At 39.4% G+C, this 12,938-nt stretch overlaps 1 protein-coding gene across 4 annotated transcripts in view; it reads right to left on the bottom strand.

The window, feature by feature from the left end:
• Positions 1–12,938, bottom strand: part of FOCAD (focadhesin) — a 304,380-nt gene that overhangs the window by 91,322 nt on the left and 200,120 nt on the right. For all 4 annotated transcript variants that reach the window (XM_047699424.1, XM_047699423.1, XM_047699425.1 and 1 more), the window contains 3 exons: positions 11,358–11,496; positions 6,795–6,980; positions 3,582–3,703 (listed from right to left, as the gene is read on the bottom strand). In XM_047699424.1, the coding sequence (XP_047555380.1) occupies positions 3,582–3,703; positions 6,795–6,980; positions 11,358–11,496 (447 nt within the window). The remainder of the gene's footprint in view (positions 1–3,581; positions 3,704–6,794; positions 6,981–11,357; positions 11,497–12,938) is intronic.

Below are 12,938 nucleotides of genomic sequence, written 5' to 3'. Positions count from 1 at the left end.
TTATACTAAGTAAAAAAAGTCAGACAAAAAAAGACCACATATGGCATGATTCTATTTATATGTAATGTCCAAAATATGATAACTATGGAGACAGAATAGTGGATTAGTGGTTGCTGGAGGCTGGGGCAAGAGGGAAATGGAGTCTCTCTGCTAACAGGTACAGAATTTCTTTTTGGTAAGATGAAAACATTCTAAAATTGATTGTGCGGATGGTTTCACAAATCTGTGAATATGCTAAAACCACAGAATTGCACACATTAAATGAGTTGGTTTCACAGCACATTAATTATGCCTCGATTTTTGAAGAAAATACAGGAGAGAAAAAGAAAACAGAAGATCTTTGAGGCTTTGGTTTCAACAAAAAGCAAGGACCATAAACAGAAAACCTTGATGAATTGGAATTCTTTAAAGCTAAACATTCACTCTTCAAAAGACACTGCCAAGGAAATAAGACAAGTTAAGATTTGGTTTAAAAAACAAATTGAAAAACACATTTCTAATAAAGAATTTGTATCAGAATATATAAAGAACTCTCGTTTAAAAAGAAAAACCTGGTTTAAAGAAACCAGGCAAAACAACAAAATACTTCATGGAAGAAAAAGTATGACTGGCAAAACAAACAAACAAACAAAAAAACACCTAAAAAGATGCTCGACATCAACAGCCATTAAGGAAACACAAAACCACAAAAGAGAAACCACTCTCCATGTATGAGAATGGCTAGCTTTAAAAAAAAAAAAAAAAAAAAAAAAAAGAGGAGTATGGACAAAGAGACAGAACAAGTGGAACTCCCTCACATTGCCACGAGGCACTCAAAATGGGACAGTCACTAGAAAAGTTTGGTAGGGGGCACCTGGGTGGCTCAGTGGGTTAAAGCCTCTGCCTTCGGCTCAGGTCATGGTCCCGGTGTCCTGGGTCCCGGTGTCCAAGGCACATATCACAAGCCCCATATCGGGCTCTGTGCTCTGCGGGGAGCCTGCTTCCCCCTCTCTCTCTATCTGTCTGCCTCTCTGCCTACTTGTGATCTCTGTCTGTCAAATGGATAAATAAAATCTTTAAAAAAAAAAAAAAAAAAAAAAAGGAAAGGTTTGGTAGTTTGTTACATTCACTAATCATATGACCTAGCAATTCCACTCCGACATCTTCCTTTATTCAAAAAAATGAAAACAGGTGTCCACACATACACCTATAGGAGAATCACTTAAAGCAGCTTCATCATAACTGCCCAAAACCGGAAACAACCCAAGAGTCCATCGATGGGTGAATAAACCAACTGAAACTCTCGTGACAGACATTTTTAAAATAAAAAGACTCAGAAGCAATAATAAGAACCCAAAAAAGTTTGACGAAACATCACCTGCAACACCACCAAAAGGATCCCATCAAAAGAAAATCTAGAAACAAGGAGAAGAGTAAAGAAATACTACAGGTATCTTGGGAAGATTCCAAGATATTTTTTAAATGCTCTCTGCTTAACTTGGTATGGTGTAGAGTAATTCAAGGACCATCCTGAATCACACCGCCTGGGTTCAATTTCTAGGCTCCTATACTTACGAGCTCTGTGATCTCAGACACATTAGCAGTACCAGCCTCACAGTGTTAGAGAGTAAATGAATACAGTTATTTTTTTCAATATTCAATATATATATTCAATATTCAATAAATTTTCAATAAATAATATATATTTTAATATATACTCAATAAATATATTTAATATATATTCAATGTTCAATACATATATATAGAGAGAGCAAGTTTTAAAATACCTGAGCTGATTATTAGCTATTATCATTGCAATTATTATTCTAACCAGATCTTAAAATTCATGTTATTTGTTGTCACCTCGTTTGAGAAACTGTATGATTCATTCACTATCTCTGCCTCTTTTTTTTAATGAATTACAGCAAGATGAATCCAAACTAAAATCCTACCATTGATTTGACAAAATTCTATCCAATCTATCTTCTAAATGACTCCTAAAATAATCATTGTTTCATCTCTTTGAAATTTTCTAGGCATTCTACAACACAAGCAACAAGTATCTTAACCCAAATACTTTGTTCATATCCAAGGCACATCTCATAAATTCTGATGCCATTTGCTGAAATTTATTAGACTGCCTTCTGCTACTCCTCACATTAACACTTTTTCTTGTTTCGTTCTGATGGTGACTTTTAAAATCAGCTTTCCATTATTACTTAACACTTTGGTTAAGTATGTGATTAAGTATCCTTCAATCTCCTAGGTGCACAGCTAAAAAACACAAAAAGGTACCAAATCTCTCCCTTGTCCATAGCAAGTATAAAAATGTTAAGGAAAACAGATCTAGAAACTATGCTCTCTTTTTCATGAAATTAAACCGCTCTTCCTCCCAGATCCTTAGTCTCTCCTTAGTTAAGCAAAGACACTGAATTAGACAAAAAAGGCTTTGAACCAAATATTTGCATAATTTCAACTCTAATTAAATACATGAAAGAGCACCGAATAAAGACAGCTCTCTAAAAACTGGATATGCTACTGGTGGCAACTGGGAAGATACAGCATATAGTCCAGCCAAATGACTGATGCCAAGATTTACACATTACACACCAAAATGAGATTTAGTACAAACATACTGTCTTAGCTCTAAGTTAACCTCAAACTGTTAAACGTTTTAAAATTCCTATCTTCATTTATTTATAAGTGGTATATAACCTATCATGTCTAAATTATATAAAATAAATCTCTTTGCTATGACACTTTGTTATTCACTTATTTTAGTTTATATTCACCGCAATAAGTCATCAAGTGTTCAACGGTAACACCAAAGAACACATTTCCCACACGCTGTCCAGCTTCTCTCTTCCCTCTGGTGTTGCTATAATCTGATATGATCAGACTTTATACAAATCATCTCATGGCATCACCTAACTTTATTTTAAAAGGGTAGCCTAAAGGAAAAACAGAATAAACACTAAAACCAAAGGTTTTTTTTTTCCTTAAACACTTTTATTTACTGTTAATTCCCGACATTCACAAAATATATAAACACTGGTGCCCTACATACTTGCAAAGGATTCAAATCAAGGAACAGGCAAGATTATTTCTTTAAACAAGAAGTTGGTACTTATAGTGAACAATACAAGTTAAACAATGATGAAATAAACCAAATTCCTACATACCACTCCATAATAATAAGGCTGGGCAATGGAAGAAGTGTGCCACTTTCTTTCAGAAATACATCCAAATATTTTAGTATTCAACTGGGTCAACTTTTTTTATTTCTTTTGAAAGCAACGTACAGGGGCGTCTGGGTGGCTCAGTCCGTCAAGCGTCTGCCTTCGGGTCGTCATCCCGGGGTGCTAAGATCGAGCCCCTCGTCAGGCTTGCCCCTTAGTGGGGTGCCTGCTTCTGCTTTTCCCTGCAACCCCTCACCCCACTCGTGCCCTCTCTTGCTATCTTTCTCTTGTTCTCAAATAAATAAGTAAAATCTTTGAAAAAATAAACACACACTAAATTTCATGACCATAAACTGAAGAGGGGGAACCCCTAAATATATACAAGCAAGAAGAACCTATTACACGGTACGGGAAGGCACCTACCTCATGTACCAGAGCGAGCGAGGTCTGCTTGAAACTTCGCCCCCTACTGGCCATCAGTCGATTCAAAGGTTTGCCATCTTTACTCTGATAGGTTGAAATATCGTAACAAAATAACATACCACCTGAGGGGAGGGGGAAACAACTTATAAAAACATGTCTTATGGAAAAACTTAATTAGATTCCCAGAGTCTCAGTAATCCACATTCAGTCAATCCGGACAGAGAGATTTTATTTTTTTATTTATTTAAATATTTCATTTACCCACTTGACAAAGGGAGAGAGAAACAGCGAGAGAGGGAACACAAGCAGGAGGCGTGGGAGAGGGAGAAGCAGGCTTCGAGCAGGAGCTCGATTCAAGGCTCGATCCCAGGACTCTGGGATCATGACCTGAGCTGAAGGCAGATGTTTAACCAACTGAACCACCCAGGTGCCCTTGGGTAGAGATTAGAAATTAATTTGCTAAGCAAATTATGATCTTTGACTACTGGTATCTGGAAAGAAAAAACAGATTTAAGAAATTAGCAGTTACCGTATTCAAATTATCAGTTATTTATGAGCCTTATTTGTAAATGAACAAAATTTTTCAAAGGCTTTTTCTGCATCTACTGAGATTATCTAAAGATTGTTATGCCTTTTTCTATTAAAGTACTTAATTATACTGATTTTCAGACATTAAATTAACCTCACTTGTATTTACAAGCTATATTGCTAAATTCAATATTCTAATATATTTTGGGGTATTTTTACAACTATGTATAATAGAAAAGACTGCTTTATAATATTCCCTTCTTGTTCTCAGTATCAAGATTATGTTGATCTCATCAACTAAGCCACCTAGGTATCCCACTTTAAAACATTTTTTAGAGATGCCTGGGTGGCTCAGTCAGTTAAGCATCTGCCTTCAGATCAGGTCATGATCCCAGGATCCTGGGATCGAGTCCCATGTCCGGCTTCCCACTCAGAGGGGAGCCTGCTTCTCCCTCTACCCCTCCTCCTCCTTGTGCTTGTGCTCACTCTATCTCCCTCAAAAATTAATAAATAAAATCTTATAAAAATTATTTTAAAGTTTCCCACTATTATTATAGGTTTGCCCATTTTTTAAAAAATTTGAATTCCAGTTAACAGAGTATAATATTAGTTTCAGGTGTACAATACAGTGATTCAAAACTTCCATACAACACCTGGCGCTCATCACAACAGGTGTACTCCTTAATCCCCATCACCTTTTCACCTAGACCCCCACCCACCTCCCTTCTGGAAGGTTTGTCCATTTTTTTAGTTTTGTGAATGGTTTTCATATAGTTTAAAAATGATGCTATTTTGTGTACACTGGTACTGTAATATTTTCTTAATGGAATGACTTCTTTATCTCCATGAAATGTCCCCTTCATTTCAAAGCTTTTCCTTTTTCATACATCCAATACCTTTTCATTGAATCCTGGACAGTATACAAAGGAAACACAGAAAATCTAAATGATTTTTTTTTCTTTCTTTTTTTTTAAACTCAGGAGTTTCAACTGCCTTCTTTCAGGTACACAGAATAAAGGAATGATCATTTAAATTGAATCAGAGACTGAACTGGGTTAGGCTTGATTATAGCTTTGGTAATTCTCAGTCTACCTCTGGTTCAACCCTGTTCCTAGGGCATGCCTCCCCCAAGATTTTCATCTGACAGCCTAATTGGTCTCCTCAATACGGAAAGCTTAAGAGAGACTCAGATGGGTCCTCCGAGGTTTTCAGTTTATCTCTTTAACCTCCCATCCCATAAACCTTCCAAATTTGACAAATAGGGAGAAATAGGCTATGTGTCTGAGGTTTCACAAGTCCCCAGTTCCACTGCTCAGACACCCCATGAATGGCAAGATCTCTGTGGGTTTCTCTGCCTCCTGTACCAGCCTCTAGTAAAGGTCAAGCCTGAAATTCAGTCTCCAGCTGAGGCCAGAATAAGTAAGTGCTCCCAGGTGAAAAGAGGCGTAGCTCTTCAGTATCAGTTCGCTGCTACTCCTGGGCTTTATTTTCAGGCCCATTGTCCTAGCTCTTCTTTGTTTCCTGTGCAGAGAGAGGCTGGAGACTGCACCACCTCTCAGAAGCTCCAGCCTAGTTCTGTAACTCTCAGTGCAAACTCAAAATTCATCAGCTAGCTTTTGAGAAAACTCTAGTTTCTCACCTCTGTTCAGCAGAGTCTTCAGAGAACCAGAATCTCAATTTCACTCTCCTCCCAACCTCTCCCTCTCCCCACTCCTTTCTCTCTCTCTCTCTAAATGGGGAGCTTTATTATAGGAATTGGCTCCCATGATTATGGAGGATAAGAAGTCCCATGATCTTGCTGTCTGCAAGGTGGAGATCCAGGAAGAGTGCTGGTGTAATTCAGTAATTCAGTGTAATTCAGAGGAGATGGATGTCCTGGCTAAGGAAAGAGCAAATTCACTCTTCTTCTAGCCGCCTGTTCTGGTCAGGCCATCACTGAATTGGATGTTGTTGCCCATCCACACTGGTAAGGGTGACTTTCTTTCCTCAGTCTACTCATTCAAATGCTAACTTCTTCTGGAAACACTCTCAAAGACAACCACAAGTAATTTTTCACCAGCTATCCGAATATCACTTAGCCCAGTCAAACTGACATAGAAAATGAGCCATCGCATCACTCTAGACCCATGGAACCACTAAAAGCTCCACTGTTTAGAGCACCTGGCTGGCTCAGATGCTTAAATGTCTGCCTTTGGCTCAGGTCATGATTCCAGGGTCCTGGGATTGAGTCCCGTATTGGGCTCCCTGCTCAGTGCAGAGTCTGCTTCTCCCTCTGCCTCTCTCTCTCTCTCCAGCTCTCAGGAATAAATAAAGAAAATCTTTTTTAAAAAATAAATAAATAAAAGCTCCACTGGTTTCTCTAGATACTGCAACAGACCTCTTCTTGGGCCAAGCCCCGGTCCTAGCATACAATCGAAGCATACAATCAGTGACGATCTCCCATGGGGCAGCAGGGGCACACTTCTAAAGTATTCTTTCTCCTCATTCCGTAGTTTTAGTCTACCTGTCTTTGCTTCTACACTTCTCTGATGCCTTTAAAATATGGTTTATTTTTGTCATTTGTCCAGGTGTGTCAAAATGTTAGCAGCAGGTGCGCTCTGCCATGACCTATCACACCCAACTTGGAAGAGGAAGTACAATCTTTAGGCTAAGAACTTGTATCTTGATACCATGTGCTGTACTTACCTGCAAGGCCAGGTTTCAAACCTGGCTGCTTATTGGTCTCATACATCTTCAATATAAAATTGGGGATCCCTGCTACAGTTTTTCCTTGGTCAGACCGGGGGCCTCCTTTTAATGCAGAGTGATAGACTCCACGGGGCATATTTACCATTTCCTGCTTCACAAGAGATGTAAAAAATTCCTCCAAGGCTGAAAGAGATGAAAGGAGACCAAAAGTAGAGTAAATACAATATGTCAGGAGACAATCATTCATTGTTAATTCACATATGTGTGTGTGTGTATGTATATATACTTATATATAGATATATATACACATATATAAAGTGTAAGTGTAGTATAAGTGTGTATATAAACACACTTATACACACACACACACAGCTCTATTTCAAACCAAACTTTACAAAGTAAGCAGGGAGTTCTTGAACCTCATCCCTTTCTTAGTCTTCCCAAATTAGAACATGGCACCCAGTTACTCAAGCTGAAAAACTTAGATATTCTGAATTCCTCTCTTTCTCATACTTCTCACATGTAATCCATTAATGAGTCCTTCTAAATCTATCTTTAAAAATATATCCTGGACCCATGCATTTCTCTTTATTTTCACTGCTACTTGGCCAGTTATTATCTTCTCTATTCCTCATCTGGACAAATTTAAACAAAACTAGCTTGTTGGTGTCTTCTCTTCATGACCATCCCTACAAACTATCCTCTACCCAGAAGCCAGAATCTGATGTCCTTGCCTTCCCTGACATCGTCCAGTGATTTTTTTCCACCATACGTGGAATAACAGTAACACTTCCGACAATGATCAAGGCTTTATATGATCCAGCCCTTGACTCTCCCATTGACCTCATCTCTGCCATGCACCCTCCTTGCCAGCTAAGTGTTAAGGGCACGCTGCCACATGGCCTTTGTTTCTATTCTGCAATAACACAAAGCTCATATCGAAGTCCGAGCCACTGTACGTCCTATTCCTCCCACTAGTGGAACACACTAGTCTCCGATTTCCACGGGACCAGCTCCTTCTTGTCAGTTAGGTATTATCAGAGAGGTCCTTTACGACTCTCCTTCATTCTGTAGCAATATCAGGACAATTATTTAAAAATCCAAAATATTAGTTCATTTGTTTGTGATCCTCCTAATTAAGCCCCAAATTTTATTGCTTAACGTTTCTACTTATTATCGACACAAATATGGGCTCAGAAGACAATAGGATACCCAAACAAAATTCTTGAGAAGTCTAGAGGTTCTATCCAGTGTTATTTTTCTAAGGACCACTAGAGGTTGCCCATGCAGAAACAAAAACAACAGAAACATGACATTTTAACAAATGTATGGAAAACAAAAAAAAGGACACCACTGCATGTGCCTCTCCTAAGAACAAAAAAGAAGGGTCTGCCTCCCGAGACTGGAATTTCATTCTTAATACACCAAAAAGTCTGCTTTAAATGACCATGATTACATTAAAGGCAGCAAGTGTGCCCTGGAGCCTCTATCACGTGCCCAGTTCTGTCATTCCTCTATAGAACCTTCCCAGATGCGACCACGCTTCTCCATTTAAAGCCCAGAGAACACCTATCTGGGACGTTTTCTATTTACCCCTCCCGACCCCCACCTCCACCCTCTCAACCCTGCTCCATGACCTGAAAGAATAATCAGGCTCCCTTGTCCTTGGGTTTCTGGTTGGCTTTTCTCCAATGGGAGACACTCACAGGAGGTCAGAGGATGGAAACAGAATGAGGTCAGGGCATGAATTCCCAGCCCCCCTCCCGCGGGATGGCTGCAAGTTGCCTGCACCCCTCTGCTGCAGGCCTTGGCCCCCCTTCCGCGGCACTGTGACAGGATGCTCTCCCTCAGTCTCCAAACCGCTATCTCCCTTTCCTTACCTGTTCAGGCGGTGGGGCGCTAACCACTCCGGGTTAAAGCACCACCGCCTGGGAATGTCCTGCGGCCCTGACCGCACGACTGCCAAGAGTCCATGCGTAAACGCTCAGGGACTCCGTCGCAGTGTGCCTTTTCTGTCAAGACCCTGACGGATACATGGTCTAAACGAAAGAAATGAGTAACATCCAACTGTATCCGATACGCACGCACGTGGGCGACCGCTTCACGCGGAGTTTCAGCACAGATTTCCCAGAATGTAGCGAAGAATCATGTTTGTGAGGACAGAGGAGCTATGGCGAGAGAAGGTCATTTCATGCTTTCTCCGAAGGGGTCCTATTTCGGCAAAAGCTCGCACGAGTCAGGAGGTAAGTACACACTGTACACACGCGAACTCGGGAATGGAAGTGTGTCTACGTGTCAAGCTCTTCAGAGAACTAAGGTTTCTCAAATTAATTCTAGCCCCGAAAATAGTCTAAATGAGGGTATGATACCATGAGTGTAACTGATCACACAGCGCCCTCTTTCCCCAACCACTAAGCCAGCAACCAGGAATCTTTCCACCCTGTAGGAGCCTTGCCCAGACCCTCCAGATGACCACGTGAGAACCTGAAGGAGCGGAAAATCTGTAGAACAGAGTGTTAGACACAAATTTTTAAAATAACCCCAATGTCCTTTAACAAGTGAATGGACAGACTGGTGCCTACTACAGTGGGATATTATTCAGTGATTAAGAAGAATCGAGACAGGCCAGTGTTGGGATAAATATCAGAGACACTATGCCAAGCAAAAAATAAAATAAAATAAAATAAAAACAAAAAGTGTATACACTGTATGGAAAAAACAACAACTGGAGAAATCCTCATAGGTTTATACTTCAGTTACCTGCTTTGTATCAACGTGAATTTCCTGGTTTGAATAATGAACTAAGGTATGTGAGCTTCTGGGCATCTGGGTGACATACACGGTAGCCCTCTAAAGTGTATTCACAACATCTTTGAATTCTAAAATTGTGTCAAAATAAAAAATAAATACCAGTAACATCCCCATTTAAAATAACGCAAATTACTGGACTCACACTGCAGCTGCTTTTGTGTTTACTTGAAAGGAAAGAGGAGAAGAAAAGGACCAGGATTCACTGACAGTGCAGTTGGGTTTTCTGGCTGCTTCAACTAGAGATCTTATACTAGCCACCCTGTACCTTTTAAGGTCCACAGTCCTAGGGCTGGTACCTTCCCCTGGTTCTTTTTTGAATAGTCGAGTAATTGCAGGGAAAGCGAGGCACAGAAAAATAAAGAACTTTGCCCACGGTGACACAGTCTGCCAGACACAGCCAGCATCTACAGCACCCCCACCAGAGTCTAATTACTGAATTTTCTCAAACAGATACAGTTGCAGAACTCAAATCCTCCCATTTCTTTCTCACGGAAAGACACTTGCAACCATCAAGAACAAATGACGTAGAACAGGTTAATGGCCACCACATCCTGAGAGGAGAGAAGCAACAGCTCACCTTGGCCACACCTTCTCCTTCTTCCAATACAACATGACTGGTGGGAAGGCCCCACGTCCCTAGGAATGATGTCATTTAAAAAGCCCACAAGAACTTTTACCTCTAAGGTGGTTTTGGGTTACAGGAGAAACTTTGGATAACAAAGTTATTTCCTTCCTGGGACTGACTATTAAAACGCTGAAGGGGTCCCAGACTCTGAAGAGCCTTCCGGAAATGGGTAAAAACAGAAGAGAGGACCAGGGAACAAATCTTTAAGGCTTGTTCTGGACATCAAGAGAAAAGGAAGGGTGCTCTCTTTGTCTATGCTGCATGGTTTCAGTTTTCTCTAACGAAAGGAGGCAGGGATTTGGGACAGAAGCTTTGTCTAGAAATAGATAATATATATTTGCCTTAATTCCTCAGAAAATCTCTATGTGGGGTGAAACAAAGGGAAAAATGTCCCCTGGTATAGGATATTGACTCTATGATTGACCAGATGACACTTCTTAAGTGTACTGACCTTAATTTTCAGAAACGGACTTTCTACGTCCATGTACAATTAAGGTAGGATTGGGGCTGAACAAGATAATAAACGCATGCTCGGCAAAATGTTGGCTAAGACTGAATTAGAATAATTAGATATAATTAGAATAATTTTTTAAAATGTCAAGGTCCTATAAGCTTTTTATCAAAACGGAATGATCATACAATTTAATCCATTTTTTAAACCATCAATTTGCAGCTCTCAAATATTGATACCATCTTTGGAATAATTCTAAAGAAAGAATAAATTCATAATGAAAGTGCCCCGTAAATCTCTGAAGATTCTAACCATCCTTTCATTTAGCTTATGGGATAAAGAATGATTATTGGAGCCAGTGACTTGAAGTCCCATTGCAAATTTGTCTGGTAGAATATAGCTTTGGAAATGAATTTTAATTTCTCACTGAAAATGGTTGTTTAAACTAGTTTTCCGGTTCAATTTTCTTTGACTCTAACGCTTTTCAGTGTGTTCTGAACACCATTCCTAACTCAAGCAGTATCTCCACAACAGATGGATATGTTGTGCCTTTCAGATAGAAAGTGGGCTGTAATTAAAGTGAGCTATTATATGTGCACATCACAAAAGAACACAATCAGACAGGTAAAATCCCTGAAAAATGCTAGCTCCCATGCCACTGAATAGGAGTCACCTGGTAAAACCAAAGGAGCAGTAAGTGACAACAGTCTGAGATAACAAGAGCCAGGAATAGAAAGATCCACATCCTTTTCGTCACCCTCGTCATCTTCGTCTTCATCTAGCTCATCGGGAGTAGGGATTTCTGGTCTTATCTGAAACGAGGGAGGGGGCAATACGAAAACATTATGTAAAATCCTTTCTTTGTCCTTTTTATGTCAAGATTTAAAAACTGAGTTAGACTCATTGCATTGTAATGTCAAAAGACCATTAAAATTTAATTTTAAATTACCTATTCATTTTCAGATTAACTGAATGGGAAACTCGCTCTTAGCAGCTACAAGCCCAGATCCATGTAAAGAACTAATGGTAATATACTAAGAAAATTACCGTAAGCCAGCATAAGCAATGATTATTATAGAACACTAATAAAATTTTACGCCATTTGACTATAAAATGCACACACTGACACATTCAATATATTGAACTTCTATGGTTTGTAATTAAATATTTGCCTTGTCAGAATACTTCCTTTTTAACTTGTCATTCTAGCCATATCTCTATGGCAAAGCTTAAAATCTTCCAGTAGCATATATAGTAGAGATCAGGAAAGGACAGAATGCTTTAGCTGACTTTTGCTTAGACTCCGCAGTTTGTTGCGAGAGAATATAAAAACACTAAAATCTATAATTGGTAGCTATACTTTATGGTGTCTAATTTGCAATTTGAAGATTTTGTGGTTGCTCTGTGATTAGTTAGGTTCGTTTGAACTAAAAATTTAAAAATTTAAAAAGATTACCACCATTGTAGTTTCTACAAGATGTAACTGTCAAACAATTAATTAAATTTTTAATACTTTCAATGACACACCATCATAATGCCCACATGGAGATAATTAAGCATTAGGGGAGGAAATCAAAATATATAAAAGTGGTTGCTATAACCATAAAGTGCCAGAACCCAGTCATTACCATTAGCCTGTCTCCCGGAGTTATTTTTAGAAATAATTAACAATTCCTGCAGACTGCCTTCTTCATAGGTCCCCAAAGCACTGTTCCATTTAGCAACTGCACTGAGTCAGGATTCTTACAGGGGGATAAAAGAAAACAGAGAGGAAATGCTTCTCTTAAGTATAATAACCTCAACTCGAATGAAGCCTTTCAACCATAACTAGTGTTCTCTTCACTAGTGAAGGAATAAAAGCAACCTGACTACCCAAGCACTTTCCAAGACACAATTTAATTCTGATTCAATATTGAGTACCTAATTCTCAGAGGACTGAGCCAGCCATAATTACAGAGATAACAATAATGTGTGCTCCGCATAGGGCATGACAGCATTTGTGGGTGTCACTGGTTCCTGGAGAAACCTGGGCACATGTGCAACCCTTTCAGCTCTCACAAGCAGGGGTTTTCCAAGTGCCTCTTGTCTGTGCCCATACTTTGAATTGGCCAAGTTTGGTTCCATCGGGAGTTCTCTTAGAAATCCTAACCAGTCCCAGTTGCCTAAGAAGATTCATAAAAGGAGGCGGTCCTGGGTCTGTCTGCCTTACTTCCTTTTTATACATCATGGTACAAACTGAAAATAACATTTGAAC

This window comes from Lutra lutra, chromosome 13, assembly GCF_902655055.1.
Source record: "Lutra lutra chromosome 13, mLutLut1.2, whole genome shotgun sequence".
NCBI lineage: Eukaryota > Metazoa > Chordata > Mammalia > Carnivora > Mustelidae > Lutra > Lutra lutra.
Note: the sequence above shows the minus strand (reverse complement) of the source record. Positions and strands in the feature narration are given on the sequence as shown.